This window comes from Triticum aestivum, chromosome 2D, assembly GCF_018294505.1.
Source record: "Triticum aestivum cultivar Chinese Spring chromosome 2D, IWGSC CS RefSeq v2.1, whole genome shotgun sequence".
NCBI classification, from domain to species: domain Eukaryota; kingdom Viridiplantae; phylum Streptophyta; class Magnoliopsida; order Poales; family Poaceae; genus Triticum; species Triticum aestivum.
Window position 1 is genome coordinate 606069554 of NC_057799.1, and position 16648 is coordinate 606086201.

The 16648-nt window shown below is 50.2% G+C and overlaps 1 protein-coding gene across 1 annotated transcript; it reads right to left on the reverse strand.

The window, feature by feature from the left end:
• Positions 1 to 258: 258 nt before the first annotated feature.
• On the reverse strand, positions 259 to 5043 carry LOC123054907 (disease resistance protein RGA5). The gene is made up of 3 exons (XM_044478782.1): positions 2918 to 5043; positions 696 to 2789; positions 259 to 568 (listed from the first exon to the last, which is right to left on the reverse strand). Exons 1-3 carry the CDS (start codon positions 4990 to 4992, stop codon positions 469 to 471), a joined length of 4269 nt encoding a protein of 1422 aa, XP_044334717.1. The 5' UTR covers positions 4993 to 5043; the 3' UTR covers positions 259 to 468.
• Between the last annotated feature and the right edge of the window lie 11605 nt (positions 5044 to 16648).

The window sequence follows — 16648 nt, forward strand, 5'->3', positions numbered from 1 at the left end:
GGGCCTAATATCCCTGCAAGCCCCATGCTTTTTTTTTTGAACCGTGGTACCCCTTTCCATTGCAATAACGGAAACACAACTATTCTAGACATAATCAGGAAGAAGAGAAAAAGGGTTGTACGACTTACAAGCCCTATGCTTTTCTTGTGGCCGGGTTGTACGAGTCGAGCATTGTTTTGTTGTGTCAGTTTGCTGCTGCTCTTTGGGATGGGGCAAAGTTCAGTTTGATATTCAACTGTGCAGGAAAAATCTGAGAAATGCTAAACAATGGTTGCTGAGCCTTCTGGACAGATGCAACGACTTACAAGCTGTGGTAATTGGCGTGGTGTGCTGGCATATTTGGGATGCACGAAATGAAGTCAGAAACTCTGAGGTTACAGCTTTGCTAGAGAGTAACAATATAAAAAAAATCTTGCTTATGCGGATATGATTGCCACTCATCGCCTGATTTCAGTGAAACCGGTGCAGTCACCAAGGTGTGCAGTCCTGATGGAAGTCGAGAAATGGCGATCTTTTCCTCTTCTTCGAGCTGGGCAGACGCGAAGAAGATTCCGGTGACGTTGAAATCCTGAGAACAACAACCATTTAGCTTCGTTACAACATTGGGGGATTAAATCTGGTTAGTTGAGAAATCGAAGTGGAAGTAAAGCAGGGCATAGTTGATAGTTCCCTGTTTTGAGAAGGAACATTTGTACCTTTTATCAGCTGGCTCCTCCAATGTCGTGTCGTTTTCATCTGGTTGTTCCTCCAGAATGTCATCTGGTTGTTGTTTCTGTTTTGTGCTTATGTCAACATCGGAACTATAACCCACCAATTGCATGTTGATTGTAGGATTGCTTGGATGGTTACTAACGACGGTCCTTGAGGCATACTCTAAATCAGAAGCTGCACCCCCAAATTTTGTGGAAATCTCTTTAAGCCCAGGCATATGTTCAATGTTAATAACTGCAGTACCATGTTGATGCTGTACTTGGCCCGAACGAGAAAAGAGAGGGTGTCCCATTGGTGGGATGGCATTGAAAACTAGCTTGAGCTTCAAGAGATTAGGCATTGCATTCGCCTCAAATTTTAGGCAAGCTATACCGGTCGTGAACCTCAACTTGAAGTACTTGAGAACTGAGAACCTGGCCGCCTTTTCAAAGATGATCTTGTGAGTGGGTGCCGTCTCCACATACAGCGACAGAGCAGTGAGGGCACACAATCCTCCGAGAGTATCAACACAAATCATTGTTAGTTCCCTCACCGGAATCTTCAAAATGGATAGGTTGCCATGTTTCTCAACCCACGGAGGAATTCGTGAAAATATGCAGCAGTTGTGCGGCGAGAACTCAAATCTTTGGAGAAGGGGGGGAGGTGCCATGTGATCCCATGGAATGATTACTTTTGAAGCGCCAGGAACCACAAAATTTTTAACTGAGGAACCGTGAGCCACTACTATAGTTTTCAGGTTGCCATGTCCTCCAATTAAAGAACCCAGACCTTCCATGCTTCTCTTCAGATGGTCGGAAGAAGGCGGTGTAGAAGAAGAGGTGAGATGAAGATCCTGCAGGTAGTTCAACTTGCCAAGGGTCCACAGACTGATGACAGAGTCATACATGCTACCAATCCATTCCATCAGACTTGTGCCAACAGTAAGAGTCAGGTGCAACAAGTGTGGGAGATATATAATATCCCACGGAACAGCAGTGACTCTTGTTGCATCCATAACATCCAATGTTTGCAAACATTTCAGCCCCCACATACTGTTTGGTAGTTTAATGCAGACATCACTTGCAATCTTCAAATATCTCAGCTGAAGCAGTACTGATATCCCAGTGAGGTCTATGGGTTCGAGGTTACCACGATGACCTGATAGTTGAAGGTTCAGAACACGGAGAACCTTGAACTCTCTAATACAAGGCATACACTCGAATAATCCAAAAAAAGTAAGTGACCGAACTTGTGACTTTGTAATGTTTGGTGGTGTCTTCGCATATTTTGCATCGCCAAAGATGAGGGATAGTCGATGAACCTTATGAGAAATTGCTATATTCTTTCGATTGCAATCTACTACGACAATGAAATTCTCTTCTGCAGACTTCTGTGCAATAAGATCACGCACTACATCATGAACTGTACAGGATAGTACCTTATTGTTGTATAAAGGTTGGATGAATCTTCCATCAATAAGTGCATCGAAATAGATTCCTGCAATTTTCTCTATCATTTCTTGATCTTGATCTTTCCCTTTATCTGAAGCAATAAACCCTTCAGCCACCCATTGCTTTACCAGATCATCCTTCGGGATTATGGAGCCCCCTGGATGCATATGAAGATACAGCAAACATGTCCTCAGATAATGAGGAAGATTATTGTAGCTGAGGTTCAGTACTTGTCTCGTTATTTCTGAAGTAGGACTTGACCACAGTTTGGACCTCAACGAATCCCGTATGTATGTCAGCAAATCCAGTGACACTGCTGTCTGATTGGCCAAATGACTAGCTATGTTGATTGTCGCTAGCGGCAAACCACCACAGGTATCAACAATTTCGTTTGAAACTTGTTGGAATTCTTCAGGACAGTCACTTTCAGAACCAAAAAGCCTGTTAAAAAATAGCTTTCTTGAGTGATCATCGTCGAGAGGTTTCATCTCGAAAACATGCTCTGAGTGATCACAGCAACATGTTAATGCAACATCTGCAATTTGTGTAGTTATTATAATTCTGCTGCTATGGTTCCCCTTCGGAAAAGCATATTTAATGACATCCCATACTGATGCATCCCACAAATCATCAATAACAATTAGATACCTGCATGCCAATATTTCATGCATATCAGATATATAGTGTCAGGCTAATAGTAAAATTGATGTTTGTTGGGTTAGCATAAACTAAACTAAACTAAAATAAGTATCATTAGGGAACTGGGTTAAGAGTACCTTTTATCTTGAAGATGTCTGCTGATATTGTCACTGATGCCAAGCTCATTACGACTGGCAGCTAGTGGCTGCTTCTTATGGTGGAGTTGCGAGAACAAGTCACGGAGAAGTCTCTTCATATCAGGCTTTTTGGAAACTCGGATGAAAGCTATGCAATCGAATTGCATCCCAATTCTGTTGTACAACACTTTGGCAAGTGTAGTTTTACCCAGACATCCAGATCCATGAATAGACACCACCTTCAGCTGCTGCTGATCTGCCGCATTGTTAGCGGACAATGAGTTGATAAACTCATTCATCCGGCCATCGATTACTATGTGATTATCGGTTTCTTCATAGGGCACTGGAAGCATACGGCCAGTGGACACGAATGTACGCCTCCTCAAGTTACTGCAGCAATGGAGCATATACCTGTCGTGCCGTTCAATGGCATCTTGGATGTAGGTCCTGAACTGTGATATCATTTTAAGTACCGCAATGTTCTTGGGCCTCTTGGGAAGACGACGAGCAGTGATCATGACATGAATATTTCTGCAGACCGATCTGATGTTGTCATGGTCTGACACTCGAGACACATATGTTATTCGCTTGCACCACTTGAGCCTCTTTGGAATCCTAACATAACTGGTACTAAACTTCTGCTTCTTCTTCTTCTGTTTTTTGTTCTGCTTCTTGTTGTTGAGACAGTCTATGTAATCCTCAATGTCGTAAGACAGGTCGCGCGCCTCATTCATCCAGCACTTGGCCATTGGGGGAGGGTCCTCCACCTCTGACAGTTCATCAAGGTAGGAGCTTATCTCGTCAACATCATCTTTGAGGAGGCGCATCCCATCTTTGACCCTCTTGGAGGAGCATCCGTGAGGAGACGAAGGAGCTAGCAGCAGTATGTCCAGCTTCCCAATAAGAGCTCTCATGGCACCAAACGAAGCACTGATGACCCAACAATGGTCATGTTGCAGGCTCTGATGGCGGTGGAGCTCCTTGCCATGCGGCTCCGAGTGATGGTGGTGGGGGTGATTCTGCTGCCCTCGGTGGTGCGTGGGCGCAGCGACCATCTTCATGCCGCTCTGGAGCGCGTCCGCGCGGGGCCCGACCTCGATGTCCTCCCGGATCGACGCGACGGACAGCACGGCGCCGTCGGCAGGCTCGCCCGCGAACTTCCCTTCGCCGGAGGCGCTAGCCTGGTGCTTCTGCTGCTTGCGGTGGTGCGTGGGCGCGGCGCCCATCGTCATGCCCCTCTGGAGCGCGTCCATGCGGGACCCGACCTCGATGGCCTTCTTCCGGATTAACGCGGCGGGCACCACGGGGCCGTCAGCCAGCTCGCCCTCGAGCTCACCTGACCCGGAGGCGCCGGCATGGTGCTTCTTCCGCTCGCCGTGGTGCGTGGGCAAGGCGCCCATCATCATGCCGCTCTGGAGCGCATCCACGCGGGACACTACCTCGATGGCCTTCTTCCGGATTGACGCGGCGGGCAGCACGGGGCCGTCACCCAGCTCGCCCTCGAGCTCCCCTGCCCCGGAGGAGCCGGACTGGTGCTTCTTCCGCTCGTGGTGGTGCGTGGGCGCGGCGACCATGGTGGTCATGCCGGTCTGGAGCGCGTCCACGCGGGACCCGACCTCGATGGCCTTCTTCCGGATTGACGCGGCGGACAACGCGCCGGCTTCGGCCTCGGGCGAAGACTGTGCCAGCGCGGAGATCTCGTCGGGGAAATTGAGCCGCGCTGACCTCCCGCGCAGGTAGAACACGGCCGTGTCGTAGGCGCGCGCCGCCGCCACGGGCGTCGCGTAGGACCCCAGCCAGATGCGCGTCCGCTTGTGCGGCTCACGGATCTCCGCCACCCACTTGCCCCACTTGCGCATGCGCACGCCGCGGTACTGCTTCCTCGGCTCCAGCGGCATCGCCATCGCCATGGGGATGGGCGGCGCCACGGCCGCCTTCACGTTGTGCTCCTCCTTGGCCGCCGCCGCCGCGGCCGCAGCCGCCAGAGGCGCCATGGCCGCCGCCGCAGCCGCAGCAGCAGCCGCCGACCCCGCGGAGCCCTCGCTGGAAGACGACGAGCGGTACTCGCCCTGCATGAGCGAAGCTGCCTACCTAAGCTAGCCGGCCGCAGCCTTGGCTACACTCTCCCCCGCTCTCTCCCCTCCCTCCGTGCAAAACGGTGACCTTGCAGCCGGTTTGATTTGAGTTTTTCTATAATTTGATTAGAGGTTTGTTTGCGATAATGATAAACAGCTCCGGAGATGGGAAGAGGACATCGACGGCAGCAGTGTACTGTTGTTTGGAAGAGACCCTCAGGCTGTCAGGCATCTTTAGGCATCATGGTGATGGTGAAGGGCATACCCTATGGTCGGATTGAGAGATCCAGGGCGTGTTTGGTTGCCCGCACCGAGCCCAACCAGGCCCGCGCGGGAAGGGAGAGGCCTGTTTGGTAGCCTGGTTTTCCTGTTGGGCCTGCACCGCATGATTCTTAAAGCATCCCGGAGCCTGGCTCGCTGGAAACCCTGGGATCGGCAGTTTCTCGCGAGTCAGGCTGAGTGCGGCGCGAGGTCGCACGGGCGGGAGCAAGGCGCGGGCGAGGGGCGATGGCGGGAGATGGAAATCTGGCGCGCCGTCCCCGCGCCAAATTAGGCTCACCCCCCTTTCACTCGCTCACCCATAGCCACTGCCCCCCTTTCTTCGCTATTGGCTCACCACCGGCGGCGGCTGCGATTTCAGATCTGCGCTATAGGCGGCGGCGACGGAAGAGGCGGCTGCGTTTGCGGCGGATCTGGTGCTCCCCTTGCTGTTGGCCACCGTCTGGTCGACCTAGTCTGTGCCATGGCTCCCCCTATGCCGTCCTCGTCTCCGATGCCGGTAAGCAGCACCCCCTCCCCCCTTTGTTAGCTCACTGGTTAGGCCGTTAAGCTAGGTGTAGGATCGATTTCCCACTGAACTATGTCGATGTCGACTAGGTTATGGACGCACGGATGAGGCTGATAATCCAGGCAGCAACACTGATTAGTGTGATTCAGGCATGGGTCATGTTCATGCACCAGAGAGCTGTTCGTCGTGCTGGGAGACCGTTGATCCGCTATGGTCCATTGTTTCCCCGGGAACAGGAGAGGATCCAAAATCTGAACTACATCTACAACTGCAATGACGTCGAGGCTCTGTCGATGCTTAGAATGAAAAGAGCACCATTTGCCAGGCTTGTCGAGACCTTCAGGAGCAGGGGCCTGCTACATGATAGCATCAACACCAGTGTCGAAGAGCAAGCGGCCATGTTCCTCCATGTTGTTGGCCATAACCAGAGGTTCAGGGTCATTCACAATACGTTCAGGAGGTCAATAGAGACCATCTCTAGGTACTTCAAGCATGTGCTTTATGCTGTTGGGGAGCTTAGAGGAGAGATGATCAGGAGACCATCTGGCCAGACACCACCCAAGATTCGTGGAAGCCCAAGATGGTATCCATACTTCAAGGCGAGCATTGACAATATACACTTTTCATGGCTTGATATGCTTGTATTGTTCAAGTTCAGCACTAACACAGGCTAGTGATGCCATTTTCAGGACTGCATTGGGGCAATAGATGGTACTCATGTCACTGCCAGAGTTCCTAGGGCACAGTCTGCAGCATACAGGGGGAGGAAGCACTACACAAGCCAGAATGTGCTTGCTGCTGTTGACTTTGATCTGAAGTTCACATATGTGCTGGCTGGCTGGGAGGGGTCAGCGCATGATGCTAACATTCTCACTGACAGCATGAGTCGACCTGATGGGATCAACATCCCCGACGGCAAGTTCTACCTTGGAGATGCTGGCTATGCATGTCGGCCGGGTATTCTTCCACCCTTCAGGAAAACAAGGTACCATCTCAACGAGTTCTCTGGTAGGAACTATCCTAGGATTGCACAGGAGCTGTTTAATCTCAGACACTCCAGCCTTAGAGTAACTGTTGAGAGGGCATTTGGAGCTCTGAAGAATAGGTTTAAGATCCTGGATCAGAAGTCATTCCACACATACTCGACTCAGGTTAAGCTAGTTCTTGCTTGTTGCATTCTGCATAACTGGATCCTCCAGTGGGGCTTTGATGAACACGTGCCTGAGGAGGAAGAGGTCGAGCCTGACGATGTTAGCTCTGGCCATGGTGTGGAGGCATTTGACAATGACGCTTGGAAGAACAAAAGGTTGGAGTGGGCTGAGGCAATGTGGCTTAACAAAGGTCAGTGCAGGATTTGAAGAAGAGGAAGAAGAAGCAGCAGCAGCAGAAGCACAGAAGAAGAGGAAGAAGAAGAAGCAGCAGCAGTAGCAGAAGAGGAAGATGAAGATGAAGAGGAAGATGAAGCAGCAACACCGATGAACTATCCCCTATTTAGCCAATGGCTCCTAATAAATTGAACTGTCATTTGATTGTAGTTAGGATGAACTGTCATTTGTTTCACTAGCTCGCACAATGCTCAGATTGTGTGGTAAGGTCACCACTAGTTAGAAGTGGTGACAACACCTTATGCAGGTTGCAACCAAACACCATGTGATATGTGCACCTAATGCAATGCGGGCAACCAAACGCTGGGTCAAAAATGGTTGTCTCATGCAACTAGGGGCATGCTGGCAACCAAACTATGTGCATCTGGGTTTTTTTGCCCTGCATCCCCTCAAACCGGCTCAATAGAACCAGGCTCGCCGGGCCAGGCTGAGTCGGGAATGTTACCAAACACACCCCCAGTGACATGTCCTGCTGAACAGTCCCGTAACAATGCCCCCATCTCTAGACCGTCCGATTAGGAATCGATGGACAGATCAGTATGAACAGAACCATGCTACAGTGATGTGTCTACAGTGTTTGGTCTGCAGGGGATCTCTCCATAGTGCGTCTCCAGTGTTTTGTTGCTATGGTACTAAATCTGGGATGTCCATCCTTGATCTAACGGGCATGTTACAACGTGACATACTATGTCCCCGTTGCTCGGATCTGGCAAAAAAAGGTGTCCGACAAGACGACCCTATATCCCCTTTCCTTTTCAAAGAGAGCATTGGCTCAGTGATTGGGCATGTGATTGTGCAGCCTAAGGCCAACCGCACTGCATGATCTTAAACGGACGTTTGTTTCGTCCGATTTTCATCCGTTTGAGATGGCAATAGGGTCGCGTTCGCCGGGATTTGTGGATGGGTGCACGGCCGCATTTTGGCGCATCTCGTCTAGATACATTTTTTGCATCACATATCTTATTATTTTCATCATTGATTTTTGATACATTGAAGCACATCAGCAAATCTTCACTAGAATATTAACCAAAGAAAACAAAAAAACACAAGAAGACATTTTAGAAGATATCCAACTTCCATAACTGCTTCCGTAAGTTGGATTGGTGTCTTCTCGGTGCATTCATTGTTGATCTGCCTTGTCCCGATCTTGCACGCTTCTTTCTTCTTCAAGTCTAAAGAAATAGACATTGCTTCTTCACATCTAGTCTCATCTCTAGCCTTCATTCTAGCAACAAGTGTACTAACATCTATTAAATTGCACTCTATCAATAGATCAATTTATTCTTCTTCTCAATACCAAAAGTTGCATTCATCCTAGACAATAAATATCTGAGTGTAAGCAAAACGAGATGAATCCGGTAGCACAACTGAAGGTAAATTAGCACATCCCCCATCGTTGTAGACACGCGGTGCAAGACCTTCCGTGGACAGTCGTCGCACTTTATGAGCGGCAACAGTGCGCCGACGAGCCTTTGGGCGAGCACCGAGCCCGGACGACGACCGTTGCTGTATTTGTCGGTGAACCGGCGACGGGGCCGATCCGAGCAGCTAGAGGCCGAGTCAGAACCTGCATGCGGCCTGGGGGCATTGCCGGGGCTGTGCGGTCCGGTACCCGGCCAATCCATGACACGGCGTGGCCTCCGGCAGCCGATGCGAGCTCAAATCTGACCGGATCCGCTTCAAATCCGACCGCCGGATGCGCTGAAATCAGGCGCCGCCGGAGTTGGACGGGTCCGGGCATCGAGAAAATGGGGGCTGCGAAAGGGGAGGGGGCGGGCTTCGCGGCCGTGCTGGACAACGCACAACCGAGAAAATGGCGGCTAGGGACGGGAGTGGGCGGGGGTGGGGTGCGGCTGGAGGGGGGAGGGGAATAAAAAATAGACGCATGTGTCCCCAGTGGGAGGGCCAGGGGAGGATATGAGCAAGCGCCACGCGCCATCCGCGCTTGTCCGTTCCGCTGCAAATGCGACCCAAAGTTGAGCCAGGAATGGGTCGAAAGCGGACAAAAACGACGGCGGTATGTTTGCTACTGCGCGTTGTGCGTGTGACGACCGGATAGTTAAGCTACAGTGAACCTCCGCTAATGATGTCACGTCACCACGATCAATGTTGTTAATCTCGCGATGATTCACATCCCGTTTGAATTCCAATTCAAAATCAAGTCAAATGGTAAACGTTTCCAAACGTTAAAACTAAAATGTTCTGGATATGACAAATAAATCACAAATAAGATTGGTGGAGGATTCACATTTTTATAAAATGTTTAACTACCCTAAAATAAATTAAACAGTAGCAAAAAGAATTATTTAAATACCTTTTTAAATATTAATAAATTATTAAACTAATTTATCGCGGGACTAAACCTTAGGTGGTAGTAGTATGTTTGGTTATACTAACTTAGGAGTTACTTCTACATTTTCAAGGTTAAATATAAAATAAAAACAGAAAGGGAAATAAAGTAAATAAATAAAAGAAAAGAAACAAAAAGATAAAAGGAAAACACCCCCCGGGCGTCTTGGCCCAGCTGGCCAATCGGCCGGCCCAACCTAGGGGCCTACTTACCCACCCCAACCCTAACCTACCCCCACTACCACCCACTCCCCCCATTCACCCCACTCTCCCTGGCGCCTCCCACTCTTCCCCGATCTGGACGCGCCGCCACCCAGAGACCTCGTCGCCCATCGCCGCCCCGACGTCGCCGCAACCTCGCCGGACCTCCCCACCGGCCTACCTCCTCCACGTCGCCGTCGACCCCGTCCCCCACCCCGAGCACTGCTGCCCCGTTCCCTGCGACCCCCTTGTGAGCCGCCCCCCTTTCCCCTCTCCTCCTCTTCCTTGCGCCGTGCTCACCCGCAATCCCCCGCACGCACCGCTCGCCGTCCCCGCAGGCTCCGCGACTGCCTGGCCTCGCCTTCCCGAGCCGCAGCGCATGCGCACGCGCGTCGCCCGCGCCTCCCATCGCTTCTGCGCACGTCCTCGCCCCCTGCGCGGCTCCCTCGCCCACGCGCCTTCGCCTCGCTCGCTCGCGCGCCTCGCCGCAGCCCCGCTACTTCGGCCACGTTCCCTGCCCCGCGCCGCCCCTGTCCGTCGCGCGTGCTCACCGCCATCTCCACCCGCAGCTAGCGCCGGCCACGGCGCCGCCCCTTGTCGCTGCTATCGGCTGCCAGCGCCCCGCCGCGCCCGGCGGCCTTGCCTCCACGCCCGGGCGGGTTGCGCTGCCCCCGGGTTCGCCCTGTCCGGCACCCGCACCCACACGCCCGCTAGCGCCCGATCCGCTAGGCCCCCTGGGGCCAATGACAGGGGGGACCCGCCCCAGAACAGTTTAAAAATAATAATAATAATAATAAAATATACTAAAAATAATAAATAAATAATTAATAAATTAATTAACTTATCCTAATTAACCTGTTAATTAAACTAATTAATTAGGTTAATTAGTTAACAGTCAATGACAGTGGGACCCACGTGTCAGTTTGACCAGTCAACGGTCAAAGTTGACCACTGACGTCATGATGACGTCATTAAGTGATAGTCGATTTAATTAATTCTGTTAATTCTAAAAATGAATTAAAAACTTCGAAAATTAATATAAAATAGTCCGTAGCTCGGATGAAAATACTTTGTACATGAAAGTTGCTCAGAACAACGAGACGAATCTGAATACGCAGCCCATTCGTCAGCCACACGTCCCTATCATAGCGAATGTGTAACATTTCACCTCCGGTTCATCTGTCCGAAAACGCAAAACACCGGGGATACTTTCCCGGATGTTCCCCCCTTCGCCGGTATCACCTACTATCGCGTTAGGGCACACCTAGCACCGCTCTTTGTCATGTCATGCATCGTCATGCTTATGTTTGCATTATATTTATTGTTTCTTCCCCCTCTACTCTTCGGTAGACTACGAGACCAACGTCGCTGCTGCCCCGGCCGACTATGGTGTTGACGACCCCTCCTTCTTGCCAGAGCAACCAGGCAAGCCCCCCCTTGATCACCAGATATCGCCTATTCCTTCCCTCTACTGCTTGCAGTAGAGTAGTGTAGCATGTTACTGTTTCGGTTAATCCTATTCTATTGCACAACCTGTCATTGTTGCTACAGTTGTTGATACCATACCTGCAATCCTAAATGCTTAGTATAGGATGCTAGTTTATCATCAGTGGCCCTACATTCCTGTCCGTCTGCCATGCTATACTATCGGGCCGTGATCACTCGGGAGGCGATCACGGGTATATATTATACACACATGCTATACAGATGGTGACTAAAGTCGGGTCGGCTCATAGAGTACCCGCAAGTGATTCGGAGATGGGGGCTGAAGGGGCAGGTGGTTCCATCCAGGTAGTGATGGGCCTGGGTTCCCGACAGCCCCCTGATGGTTACCTTGTGGCGGAGCGACAGGGCAGGTTGAGACCACCTAGGCGAGAGGTGGGCCTGGCCCTGGCCGGCGTTCGCGGTTACTTCAAAATAACACGCTTAACGAGATCTTGGTATTTGATCCGAGTCTGGCCACTGGCCTGTACGCACTAACCAACTACGCGGGAGCAGTTATGGGCACTCGACGTCGTGGTATCAGTCGAAGCCTTCTTGACATCAGCGACTGAGCGGCATGCGCCGGATTGGACTGGAACGCCTGCTCTTGTATTAGGGAGGCTATGTCTACTTCCGGCCGCCCGCGCAACATGCAGGTGTGCAATGGGCGATGGGCCCAGACCCCTGCGTGCATAGGATTTAGACCCGCGTGTTGACCTCTCTGTTGTGCCTAGGTAGGGTTGCGACGTGTGATCTTCCGAGGCCGGGCATGACCCAGGAAAGTGTGTCTGGCCAGAGGGATCGAGCGTGTTGGGTTATGTGGTGCACCCCTGCAGGGAAGTTTATCTATTCGAATAGCCGTGTCCCTCGGTAAAAGGAAGACCCGGAGTTGTACCTTGACCTTATGACAACTAGAACCGGATACTTAATAAAACACACCCAGACAAGTTCCAGAGACATCTCGGTGATTGCTTTCTCACAGGGCGACGAGGGGAGGATCGCCGGGTAGGATTATTCTATGCGATGATACTTGGTGAACTTCAATCTACTCTCTTCTACATGCTGCAAGATGGAGGCTGCCAGAAGCGTAGTCTTCGATAGGACTAGCTATCCCCCTCTTATTCTGGCATTCTGCAGTTCAGTCCACCGATATTGCCTCTTTACACATATACCCATGCATATGTAGTGTAGATCCTTGCTTGCGAGTACTTTGGATGAGTACTCACGGTTGCTTTGCTCCCTATTTCCCCCTTTTTCCTCTTCTTCTCGGACGGCGCAACCAGCTGTTGGAGCGCAGGAGCCAGACTCTGATCGTCTCCAACGTATCTAAATTTTTTGATTGTTCCATGCTATTATATTACCTGTTTTGGATGTTTATGGGCTTTACTATACACTTTTATATCATTTTTGGGACTAACCTACTAACCGGAGGCCCAGCCCAAATTGCTATTTTTTTTGCCTATTTCAGTGTTTCGAAGAAAACGAATATCAAACGGAGTCCAAACAGAATGAGACCTTCAGGAGCGATCTTTTTGGAATAAACGCAATGCAGGAGACTTGGGGTGGACGTCAAGAAGCAGACGAGGCGGCCACGAGGGTCCAGGGCGCGCCCTAGGGGGGTGGGCGCGCCCTAGGGGGGTGGCACGCCCCCACCCTCGTGGGCCCCTCGTGGCTCCCCTGGCCGACTTCCTTCGCCTATATATATCTACATACCCCGAAAACATCCAGGAGCACCATGAAACCCTATTTCCACCGCCGCAACCTTCTGTACCCGTGAGATCCCATCTTGGAGCCTTTTCCGGGGCTCTGCCGGAGGGGGAATCGATCACGGAGGGCTTCTACATCAACACCATAGGCTCTCCGATGAGTTGTGAGTAGTTTACCACAGACCTTCGGGTCCATAGTTATTAGCTAGATGGCTTCTTCTCTCTCTCTGAATCTCAATACAATATTCTCCTCGATCTTCTTGGAGATCTATTCGATGTAACTCTTTTTGCAGTGTGTTTGTCGAGATCCGATGAATTGTGGATTTATTATCAAGTTTATCTATGAGAAATATTTGAATCTCCTCTGAATTCTTTTATGTATGATTGGTTATCTTTGCAAGTCTCTTCGAATTATCAGTTTGGTTTGGCCTACTAGATTGATCTTTCTTGCCATGGGAGAAGTGCTTAGCTTTGGGTTCAATCTTGCGGTGTCCTTTCCCAGTGACAGCAGGGGCAGCAAGGCACGTATTGTATTGTTGCCATCAAGGATAAAAAGATGGGGTTTATATCATATTGCTTGAGTTTATTCCTCTACATCATGTCATCTTGCCTAATGCGTTACTCTGTTCTTATGAACTTACACTACTAGGGAAAACCTTATACACAGAATCTTAGCAGCAGCGTGGCACAAAAAGAGGCGCTACTGCTAATTAGCAGTAGCGAGGTTATGAAAAGCGCGCTGATGATGAAAATTTAGCAGTAGCGCTTGATGGATAAACCGCGCTGCTACAAAAATGTACCGACAGAACCCAGCAACCTCAGTTTTCCAGCAGCGCGGTGGCGTGATGCGCGCTACTGCTAAAGCAATAGTAGTAGCGCGGTTTTTTGTCACGTCGCTGCTGCTAATTTTGAAATTGTCCACACGGTTGGCCCGTTTAGTAGTAGAGCTTTTCTGGAAAGCGCGCTGCTGCTACATCCTTAGTAGTAGCGCTCTTTTCCTCCCGCGCTACTACTAAGGCGCAGCCCCCATCACCTTTTTCCCACCCGTCCTCCCCTCCCCCATCTCCTCTCCTCCCTTTCCCCTACCTCCCACATCCCTCTCTCACTCTTCTTCTTCCTCAACACTTCTCCCCCCATTACTCTCCCTCTTTTACCTACCTTTCTCTCTCTTCATTACTCCTAGCTAACTACACCACCTCCATTAATGCATCTCCTTTATATTTTTTCTTCCCTCCACTAGTTGAAGTTATCTCCTCCCAAATTAGCTAGCTAGGTAGATGTAGCATTTATTCAAGTGACCTATTTGCCCCCTAACTAGATCTATCTTTGTCAAGAAGAGCTTTGTGCACTTTTGATCTCCCTACATCATCATCTCCACCGTGTGCTCGATCTCGAGATAGAGGTGATTAAAATTTCATGCTTTTGCAAAATGGAAATATGTGTATGTGTGTGTGATATGTTAATTGGGCAATATTATGGAAATTGTGTGTGTGGCATGAGTTGACGCCAAATTGTGCTTTTGAGTTGCCTATGTTTTGCCGAAATGTCGATTTATTTCCGTTTCGGCGAATTCCGGGCAAACTCTAGATCTATATATGTCCTATTTTTAGGGAAGGTCATGCTGACTTTTTGTATGACTTTGATGCATGCACGCATTTTTATAATCAATTTGTTTTTTATTACCGTGCAGACGTTCATGATGGTCAGTGGAACGATGGTGGACAGGTGGTTGCGGTCGGTGGTTCAGGACATGAAAGAAAATAACCGAACATGCAAAGGAATAGTTTGGCTCGACCCCTATGACGATGGTCATGTCGAAGCGCACCTGCTCATGACTGGTTTCAAGGATGGCTATACTCGGTGGATAATTGAAGATGAGGATGACGATGTTGAGGACGCCGACGGGGCAGGCAATGATGACACGGGGCAAGACGAAGAGATGATCGATAATGGCGGCGGGGAAGAGGCCGGACATGGCGGCGAAGAAGGGGCCGGACATGGCGGAGGAGAAGGGGCCGGACATGGCGGCGGAGAGAACGGCGTGGACTCCACGCAGCAGAGTTCTTCAGTACTAAGTTCAATCGTGTGGGACCCTCATGTGCAAGCACTGCTTCACAAGGAGACGAGTACTGAGAGAGCTGCTTCTAGAGAGGAGGCTAAGCTGGAGCAACTGGTGGTAGACTCGAACACTCCATTGTATGATGGTTGCAATCCTGAGGTGACCCGCTTGAGTTTCACGCTCCAACTCCTGAAGACGAAGGCTAAAAACAAATGGACCGACACTAGCCTCGATGAGCATCTCAAGTACCTAAAGGATGTTCTTCCCACGGGGAATCTATGTCCTACTAGTGTTGATGAGGCCAAGAAGATCGTGTGCCCTCTTGATCTGCCGCACGTTAGATACCATGCATGCATCAACGATTGCATAATTTATCGGAAGGAGCACGCAAAAAAACAAGCTGTCCGGTGTGCAATGCTTCTCCATACAAGAAGGCCGGGAAGAAATGTCCCCAGAAAGTTGTATGGTACTTACCGATCACTCCCCGTCTCCAGCGGTATTTTGTAAATCCCAAGGAAGCAAAGCTAATGCGCTGGCACGCGGAGAGGAAGAAGCCCGACGATGGAGATGATCCGAAGCTGAGACACGTCAAGGATGGAAGCTAGTGGAGAGCATTGAACAACTTCTATCGGTATTTCGAATGTGATGCAAGGAACATCGTGATCGGCGTGTGTACCAATGGCATGAATCTGTTTGGCAACCAGAACACCAACCATAGCACATGGCCCGTGTTTGTATGGATGTACAACCTCCCCCTGGTTGTGCATGAAGTCGAAGTACATTCACATGAGCATGCTTATTCAAGGGCAGAAACAACCAGGATATAATATTAATTTCTATCTGGGGCTACTTCAAGAGGAGTTAGACACGTTATGGAAAACACCGGCCAAGACATGGGACGCCAGCAAAGGCGAGTATTTCTACATGAGAGCCGCGCTGATCACGACGGTGCACGACTATCTCGGTTACGGATATGTCGCAGGCCAGGTGTGCCATGGATATTGCGAATGCACGCGATGCATGGATGATACGACGTCTCAGCAGCTAACGTCAAGGAAAGATGGCGGGTATGGGAAAATCGTGTACATGGGGCATCGAAGATGGCTCGAACAGGACAACCCGTGGAGAAACCATGGAGATCTATTCAATGGTCACGCTGAGCATCGAGGACGTCCACGTAAGCGGAGCAGTGCCAAAATCGATGAGCTGTTGAAAAACTAGAAGGAGTGCCCCGCGCCGGGAAAGACGATGAGAAAGGCACCGGAGCCGCTGCTGAAGGTATGGAACACGAGGTCTGTGTTCTGGGACTTGGAGTACTGGCACAAACTCGATACACCTCATTGCCTTGATCAAATGCATATCTGTAAGAATGTCCTTGAGAGCTTGCTCGCGACACTGATGAACATGCCGGATAAGACCAAGGATGGGCCGAAGGCAAGAAAAGACTTGCCAGATTTGAATATCAGGGAAGATCTGCACATGCCGCCCCGTAAAATGTCAGATGAGACAGAGATGGAGACAGAGGCACGTGAGAAGAAGGGCAAGAAAATAAAGAAAGAGGATTATTGCCCCCTTCTTGCTTCACCTTAAGTCAGGCTGAGATCGGTCAATTCTTTAAGTGCCTTACCGGAGTCAAAGTTAGTTCTGATTACTGTGGCAAGATAAGCAGATATCTAGACACGGACAA

Excerpts from the sequence above, each read along its gene's own strand:
- LOC123054907 (XM_044478782.1), bottom strand. The coding sequence starts at position 4,992 with ATGCAGGGCGAGTACCGCTCGTCGTCTTCCAGCGAGGGCTCCGCGGGG. Across the intron at positions 2,790-2,917 it reads AGACATCTTCAAGATAAAAG|GTATCTAATTGTTATTGATG; the intron begins GTACTCTTAACC and ends ATTGGCATGCAG. Across the intron at positions 569-695 it reads GAGGAGCCAGCTGATAAAAG|GATTTCAACGTCACCGGAAT; the intron begins GTACAAATGTTC and ends TGTTGTTCTCAG.